The 8,910-nt window shown below is 50.4% G+C and overlaps 1 protein-coding gene across 1 annotated transcript in view; it reads left to right on the forward strand.

Annotated features, from left to right (window-relative positions):
* The window catches only part of efna5b (ephrin-A5b), a 63,653-nt gene extending 55,019 nt beyond the window's left edge, over nucleotides 1–8,634 (forward strand). Inside the window, exons 3-5 of the mRNA XM_084690761.1 lie at nucleotides 6,620–6,685; nucleotides 7,017–7,097; nucleotides 8,435–8,634. Of these exons, the coding sequence (XP_084546887.1) occupies nucleotides 6,620–6,685; nucleotides 7,017–7,097; nucleotides 8,435–8,559 (272 nt within the window). The 3' untranslated portion in view covers nucleotides 8,560–8,634. The remainder of the gene's footprint in view (nucleotides 1–6,619; nucleotides 6,686–7,016; nucleotides 7,098–8,434) is intronic.
* The last annotated feature ends 276 nt before the right edge of the window (nucleotides 8,635–8,910 follow it).

The following is an 8,910-nucleotide window of genomic DNA, read 5'->3' on the forward strand; positions in this document are numbered from 1 at the left end:
AGAGGGAGAGGGAGAGGGGGAGGGGGAGGGGGAGGGGGAGGGGGAGGGGGAGGGGGAGGGGGAGGGGGAGGGGGAGGGGGAGGGGGAGGGGGGAGGAGATGAGCTGGCGTGCTGGACTGCCACCACAGGAATGGGTTCATCAAGGACACGAGGCAGAGAGGAAAGGCGGCCTCCAAATTGAGGCGATAATTCTTCATTTGGGGGATGTCTGTCTGGAGAAACACAACGTCCATCAGCCCGGAGGGAGGGAGGGGAGGGGAGGGGAGGGGAGGGGAGGGGAGGGGAGGGGAGGGGAGGGGAGGGGAGGGGAGGGGAGGGGAGGGGAGGGGAGGGGAGGGGAGAGAGAAGACAGAGGGCTTTTTGGAGGGGGGAGAGAGGGAGGAAGGTGTGTGTAACAGTGTGACTAGTGTGGCTCATGGTGAAAGCAGTCCGTGTCATCACAGCCCGTGTCATCACAGCCCGTGTCATCACATTGCCTGAGGTTTGTGTGGGAGTGAGTCTGTGCAAGTGATTCTGTGTGTGTGCTGTCGGAGAGGATGTTTCGATGCGGCTAGTTGACTTGTCACCTCTTTCTTCTGATTGGTTGTAAAAACATCTTAAAAAACGTCTGTAATGACCCAGCAGGGACAGACCCGGCTGTCTCTGAGGACCCCTGGATAAACGAAAGCCAGAATAGCTGTCCAGCACACTGCCTGAACAGACTAATCACAGGACAGACACTGGTAATGGGACACTTGTTGTCAGGAGAAAAAGATAGGGGGAGAGGAAGGGGGAGAGGGAGAGGGAAGGAGGGAGGGGGAGAAAGTGAGAGGGGGAGAGAGGGAGGGGGAGAGATAAAACTCTAATCACCAAACTGGGCTTCGACCACCAATAAAGTCATGCCGTTGCCCCTGGAGATGAGAAAAAGTAGGGCATTCTGGGAGTTGAAGTCAGGACAAAGGGAACTGCTTTCCTCTGACACACAACTATCTCCCTAGGCTAAACATGACTGGACAGACTTTCCCCCAATTCCAAGGGGCCCTGACCTCTCTTCTCTTCACCTCCCCTCCTCCTCCTCTCTCTCCTCCTCTCCTCCTCCTCTCTCCTACTGCGGTCTCTCTCCTTCTTAGGCAGCAGATGTAAACAGTGATTAGCATACGGTGTGAATGTGTAGCTCTGTGTGCCCAGGGCTTTGTGAGGTTTTAAAATGCACAACAAACATATAATAGAAATTATATATATTTTTTCATATATTGTCTTGGGGGCCAAAAATTCTGTCCGCGCCCCTGATGCTACGGCCTTGTGGGAAGGTCTCTAACTTTCTGCTGTTTATGTTTGGCGAGACAGACGGGCAGTAAAAGCTAGGGTGCTGTCAGCAGATAAAAAAGATGGATTTTGAAACATTTCTAGTATTTCTGTCTCATTAAAACAGCTACCCACGCAATCCAATATTATTCATTACCTCTCTCCCTTTGAGACAGATAAATGATTAGATCATTGCCATAATCTTATCTATCTCTGACTTGGTCAAATGAAAATGATTATTATACGACTCTAAGTCCCATCAACACCCTTTTTTGCCTGCTAATCTGTAATTGCATCAAGCTTCTGGATGTGTTGGAAGCGTGTGCGCGTGTGTGTGTGTTGGAAAGATTTACGCTTGGTTATGGTTCACTGACCATAAGAGCCTCAGAACATTCAGATTCAGAACATTCTCTCCTTCCTTCCTCCTTACTTTCTCTCTCCTTCCTCTCTCCTTCCTCCTTACTTCCTCTCTCCTTCCTCTCCCCTTCCTCCTTACTTCCTCTCTCCTTCCTCTCTCCTTCCTCCTTACTTCCTCTCTCCTTCCTCTCCCCTTCCTCCTTACTTCCTCTCTCCTTCCTCTCTCCTTCCTCTCTCCTTCCTCTCCCCTTCCTCCTTACTTCCTCTCTCCTTCCTCTCTCCTTCCTCTCCCCTTCCTCCTTACTTCCTCTCCCCTTCCTCCTTACTTCCTCTCTCCTTCCTCTCCCCTTCCTCCTTACTTCCTCTCCCCTTCCTCTCTCCTTCCTCTCTCCTTCCTCCTTACTTCCTCCCTACTTCCGTAGCAAGTAACACCTTGATAATTCCATAACTAAAATAGTCAAGGACAGTTAGTTAGTACACCTGCACCTTCTTTATTTTGATAACCTGAAAGCCAAAGTCTCTGTCTGTATCTGGAGCACAGGAAGATCTCAACAAAGAAAAGAGGCAGAATATGTGTATTCCTGACAGGCTTCCTGTTCTCTGCGGCTTTGGCACGCGCCGGGCCTGGAAGAATGTTGCTGTAGAGAGCCCACCTGTTTGTTCCCGGGTAATTGGATTCCGGTTCATTCCATTTGCCTTAATGCTTAATGGGGGGAGGTAGGTAGGGGGGAGATATGGGGGCAGGTGGGAGGCAGGGGGAGGGGGGAGAGGAGAGAGGTAGGGGGGGATGGGGGGGGGAGATGTATTTAAATCTGTAACTCTTCTGCATAATGCAGACATCCAAAGGGGGAGCCAGCCTCCTCCCTCCAGGGGGCCTCTCTCAGGGGAGCAATCCGACCTCGGCCTCTGTTTCTGGGGCATCTTCTCGGAGCAGTGCCCTTCAAAGGACCCGGTGTCAGTGTCTGGATGGATGAATGGGGAGGGCTTAGCCTTGATGCGATCCAGAATAGCAGGCGTTGATAGTGAGGTCTGCCAGGGGCTGTAAGCTCTGCTTCTCAGAGCAGGTTCACCCTGAACACACGGGCACTGCTGAGGACGGCCGGGGAGGGGCCCTCCTCGCAATCCTGTCTGAATGAAGTGGTGCTGCCAGGAAGGAATGTTCTGGAGATGAATCAAGTTTAAGCGCCTGTTTAGTTTGTTGTCATTTGGAACAAGTACAGCAACAGGTACTACATCCATTCTGTTGTCCGACTCTTCTTGAGAAGTCCTTGAAGCCCAAATACTAATATACAAAAACAACTCCTGACCTACATGTACGTGAGTAAGTATCCGCTTCTAATCGACAGTATGTTTAATACAGTATAAGTAAGTACACATGAATAATTCACCTGGCAACCGAGAATAAACCAAACTAAGAATAACAAGGAAAAACAACGATATGAAGTGGATGTTAGTGAAGAGGCTTGTACAACAGTTGGGTGAAATGGAGTTTGATGGAGTTTATTGGGTCCAGCAGGAACAGCAGGAACAGGGGAAGGGTATCCCAGACATCCCAAGTCTCCCGGAAGGGTCGGAGAGTCTCCCGCCTCTCAATAGCGGCTCCCTGACGTCCGCTAATGCTATACAATCTGCCGGAACTCAGGGATTATGTATTTCAAGCAAGCAAGAGACTGTGAAATGGTAATTTATGTTAGAGATAGGTGCATATTGCGAGTTATGACAGCGTTTCGGGGGGAGGGGGGGGTGTGCTGGTTGAGGGGGTACTTCATGCGTCCGGATTGCACCCCCTGGGGGGAGGGGGGGGGAGACACCTCCCGGAAATGAGTCTCTGCAGGTTGGGATGTCTGGTATCCATCCTATAGCGGGGAAGCTAACACGTTAGCACGCTAACACGTTAGCACGCTAACACTTTAGCACGCTAACTTGCTAACAAGCTGACGCGCTACACAGCGTCTTGTCTCTAACCACTATTCTAGCACTTGTAGGGTATCGTCTGTCAAATGAAACATGACAAGGCATCTTGTGAAACATTTTCTACACTTTGCCTGTTTTCCTATCTCCCTTTCCCTTCACAGTACCCGGTTGGTGTTGGTAGTTTGGGACTGAAGACAGGCGTGTGGGAGTGCTTTAATGTTCGGTGATGGCTAAGGAGGCCATGTTGGTTTGCTATTTTTATCCAGTTTACCTTGTGTGGTCTGCTGTGTGTGTGTGTGTGTGTGTGTGTGTGTGTGTGTGTGTGTGTACAGAGGATGATGTGGACTCAACTCTCCCTGCAGAGATGAGAAAGATAAGACATCTGGAGGTGGTGTGTGTGTGTGAGAGAGAGGGGGGGAGAGAGAAAGAGAGAGAGGGAGTGATTGAGAAAGGGGACGAGTGCATGCAAGGTTCATTTCGGTGTCAGCCACACAGGGGATTAATAAAACTAGGCTTTCTCTCTAGCCTTCCTTTGTCTCTTTCTCTCTTTCCATCCCTTTTTCTTACACTCTCCATCTCTTCCGCTTTCTCCTCCTTTCTCTCCTCTCTCCCTCTTCTATCCTCCTTCCATCTCTCCCCTCTCCCCCCGTCCTCCCTCTCTCATCCCTTTCTCGCCTCTCCTCCTCTCTCCTCCTCATCTCCTTGTCTCTCCACCTCTCTCCCTCTCCTCCCTCTCTCCTCCCTTTCTCTTTCCTCTCCTCTCTCCTCCCTCTCTCTCCCTCTCTTCACTTCACCTCCTCTTTCTCTCTCCTCCTCTCCCTCTCCTCTCTTCTCTTCTCTTCACCTCCCCTCCTCCTTCTCTCTCTCCTCCTCTCCTCCTCCTCTCTCCTACTGCGGTCTCTCTCCTTCTTAGGCAGCAGATGTAAACAGTGATTAGCATACGGTGTGAATGTGTAGCTCTGTGTGCCCAGGGCTTTGTGAGGTTTTAAAACGCACAACAAACAACCGTCTCATCAGGGAACTGGATGTGATGTTATTACGAAACCCAGCGACCAAGCCGTGGTGTGTGTGTTCGTGTGTGCGTGTGGAAGAGAGAAACAAAGAGAGACAGAGAGAAACCTAAAGATACAGTCTTGTAGGTCAGAAGGGATTTGATCAACAGATTTGTCGGAGCCAACATAGAGAAGAGAAGTGAAGGAGGAGGAGAGAAGGACAGAGGATTGAGGAGGAGAGGAGGAGAACAGAGGAGGAGAGGAGGAGAGGAGGAGAACAGAGGAGGACAGGAGGAGAGGAGGAGAACAGAGGAGGAGAGGAGGAGAACAGAGGAGGAGAGGATAAAGAGCAACACATAACATCAGACAGCTCCCATATGGTATCGGTGGTTACGCCAGGCCTGCTGGGAAATGATCCACGGGACGACACAAAATGGCGTGGAAAGAAGCAGTTATTTCCCCTCTCAGAGGGTCCCAGCAGAGGAGGGGGCATGGGGGGGGGGGTGATTTCCCCTGTGCTTTCACAGCAGACAGACAGGAGAGGAGAAGACTCTGGAACATTACTGAACTGTAAGAGGGTCCTGGCAGGTTCGGACACTCACAAGTGTATTTTTAGTCGTAATGTGTTGCTGGGGTGACATGGGATATCAGAGGCCACACACACATACACACATGTACACGCTCTTTCTCTCACACACACACACACACACACACAGACTCTGAATCAGCAGTCTATCTGGTCACAGTATCCATGTGTGTTGCCTGGACACAGTTAGAGATTCTCACTCCAGGGGATACACAGGAAACCATCCTCGACCACAAACCACCGACCGTGGAGACACACACACATGCACACAGACACCCCCACACACAAACACACTCACAAACACACACACACACAGTTTTCAGGTTGGCTGTCTTGTCCGTAGCAGGGATGTTAACTTTGTGCTGGTTGGCTGTCTGGTCCGTATCAGGGATGTTAACTGTGTGCTGGTTGGCTGTCTGGTCCGTATCAGAGATGTTAACTGTGTGCTGGTTGGCTGTCTGGTCCGTATCAGGGATGTTAACTGTGTGCTGGCTGGCTGTCTTGTCCGTAGCAGGGATGTTAACTTTGTGCTGGTTGGCTGTCTGGTCCGTATCAGAGATGTTAACTGTGTGCTGGTTGGCTGTCTGGTCCGTATCAGGGATGTTAACTGTGTGCTGGTTGGCTGTCTGGTCCGTATCAGGGATGTTAACTGTGTGCTGGTTGGCTGTCTGGTCCGTATCAGGGATGTTAACTGTGTGCTGGTTGGCTGTCTGGTCTGTATCAGAGATGTTAACTGTGTGCTGGTTGGCTGTCTGGTCCGTATCAGGGATGTTAACTGTGTGCTGGCTGGCTGTCTGGTCCGTATCAGGGATGTTAACTGTGTGCTGGTTGGATGTCTGGTCCGTATCAGGGATGTTAACTGTGTGCTGGTTGGATGTCTGGTCCGTATCAGGGATGTTAACTGTGTGCTGGTTGGCTGTCTGGTCCGTATTGGAAATGTTAACTGTGTGCTGGTTGGCTGTCTGGTGTCTGGACTGAAAGATGATGGGCCACAAACAGGAAGTGGAGGAAGTCTCATGTAGCATGAAGAACTGCTAACCTCCAGGGTTCCTCTGCCTAACACACACACACACACACACACACACTCACACAAACACTCTCCCCCCCACACACACACCCTCCCACACACACTCTCCCCCCCACACACACAGACACACAAACACACACACACACATAATGTACTTCTGAAATACTCTAGCCCATCTGCAAATGCTTTCAGTCCACAGTCCATAGCTGGCGTGACTAACCACCAAATCCACTTAGCTTCACAACCACATAATTAGCCAACAGGAAGTACCAAAACTGCTGCACACACTGAACACAAATCAGAAATGAATGCTGAAGGAACGCCACATACGCTCTTTGTTTGTGTGAGAATCTATCGGTCTATATATACTGTGTGTGTATGTATAGTGTATATGTGTGTGTATACTGTACGTGTGTGTGTCTAAATCCTGTCTAACGGTGTGTGTGCCTCCTGTTTCAGCCTCGACCATCGCAGAAAACGGCAGGAAGACGTGCCTGAAGCTAAAGGTGTTCGTCCGACCATCAAGTAAGAGTCACAACGCTTCACAGCGCTCGGCAAAGCAAAAACACACTTTACCTCCTGAAAACCATCCCGCTTTTCAACCTGTCAATGTGATATGTCAAGTGTTAGCCAAGGCAAACTGCATTCACCCTAGAAAATATCTACAGGGAATCGAATATCTTTTTTATCGCCTCCCCTTTAGACACAAAACCACAGACAGATACATCTCTGCACTGTCTATATCTACCCTATTTGTTGTCATGAGCTTTTGGCTGGGGAATGAGGGGCTTGAAATACCACTATCCCTATTTGGCTTCTCTCTAATGATCTCTCTGTCTCTCTCTTTGTGTTCTAGACACCTGTGTGAGAACTATAGGGGTTCATGATCGCGTTTTTGATGTAAACGACAAGGTAGACAATTCACTAGAGCCCAGAGGTTAGTATGACTGTTTCCTGTCACCTGCAGATCACACACTCCTTCTCTCCAGCTCTCCTGTTTCTCTGTGCTCATTCCTCCCTCCCTCTCTCTCTCTCCATTCCTCTTTCTCCTCTCTCTTCATCCATCCATCCATCCATCTTGTCTTTGTCAGTTTGCTCTCCCTGTCTAATGTGGCTGTGGAGGCCTGTGAGTGTGTGTGTGTGTGTGTGTTATGCGCTTCAGCGGCTGGTCTGTGCTGGCGTGTCACAGCGTCGAGTCAGACGAGAGCTTCTCTTTGTGTCTCCATCATCTGCAGTGTCAGCTCTGCAGTGTACGCATGCTTCACCCTCTCTCTCACACACACACACACACACACACACACACACACACACACACACAGATGTCCCTTGCAGGTTGTAACCCTGGTAGAGTTCCATCTCTCCCCTGTTGCCCCTGTAGTGTACTTCCCTGCTCTGAGAAACCAGCCAGTCAGTCAGTCAATCAGGCATCCAGCCAGCCAGCCAGCCAGCCAGTCAGTCAATCAGGCATCCAGTCAGCCAACCAGCCAGTCAGTCAGTCTCCCAGTCAGCTAGCCAGCCAGCCTTCCAACAGTGACTGAGTCTCTGCCGAGGTCTCCCACATCCATCCATCACAAATCACAAAACGTAACACATTCGTCAATTCATATACTGCTAGCTAAATACAGCTAGCTAAATACAGCTAGCTAAATGGGAGAGGGGGGATGCAGGGACAGGGGGTCAGGGACAAGGGGGAGTGGGGGGGGGGGTGGAGGTGCAATATTACATTTTCAATATTTATTCATGGCTGCGTTTGCTCTGCCCTGGTGATCAGGGTTTATCAGCAGCTGTCACAAGACACACACACACACATAAGCTTACACACATCATCTGACACACAAACACTATCTGTCACACACACAGGGTGATGGCAGTATATTAAGACCAAGGCTGTAGACACTTTCCCTCTGTCTGTCTGCCTGTCTGTCTGTCTGCCTGTCTTTCTGTCTGTCTGTCTGCCTGTCTTTCTGTCTGTCTGCCTGTCTGTCTGCCTGTCTGTGTGCTGGATGGCTGGCTGGCTGGCTGGAGTAGAACTATATTAGGGACTCTACTATGGGACTATACTGGTGTTGCCAGTTCTGTCAACAGAACATTTGGATCTGACTTCTTAGACATGGTGATCCTGGAGAGAAACAGCATGTTTACAGAACTAATAGAGGGAGAATTACAGATCCATCACACCACAGTAGATCAACCAGACAGCGATTCATCACACGCCAAACAAACATTACGGATCAACAGGAACCCACAGACTAACTACTTTTATTTTATCCTCAGATGATACGAGTCACGAGTCAGCTGAGCCCTCCCGGAGCGACGCCACAAGCTCCGCGCTGAGCAGGATATCCTGCCCCCTGCTGGGCGCTCTGATGGTGTGCCTAGCGACACGCTTCACCTCATAGCGCCCTCCCTGGCCTGGAGGTGAACTGCACCCCTGTTGCCTGAGTCTGGCAGCGTTGCGGGGGTGAGGGAGAAGGAGGGGTGAGGGAGAAGGAGGGGTGAGGGAGAAGGAGGGGTGAGGGAGAAGGAGGGGGGAGGGAGAAGGGGGGGTGGAGGGAGAAGGGGGGGTGAGACCAGTGACATGGACAGACGATGTTTTTTCAGCTATTTCAGTGGTGATGATGGACGAGGGAGAGACTGTTCCTTTAACCCCCCCACACCCCCCTCCTACAAACTTAAGATGCCAAATCCTTTTTATTTTTTTGACACTTAGTCAATTCTTATTTTTCCGTTGTTTTTAGAACATGATTTAT

Source organism: Hypomesus nipponensis, chromosome 24 (genome assembly GCF_054491055.1).
Source record: "Hypomesus nipponensis isolate SF chromosome 24, ASM5449105v1, whole genome shotgun sequence".
NCBI lineage: Eukaryota > Metazoa > Chordata > Actinopteri > Osmeriformes > Osmeridae > Hypomesus > Hypomesus nipponensis.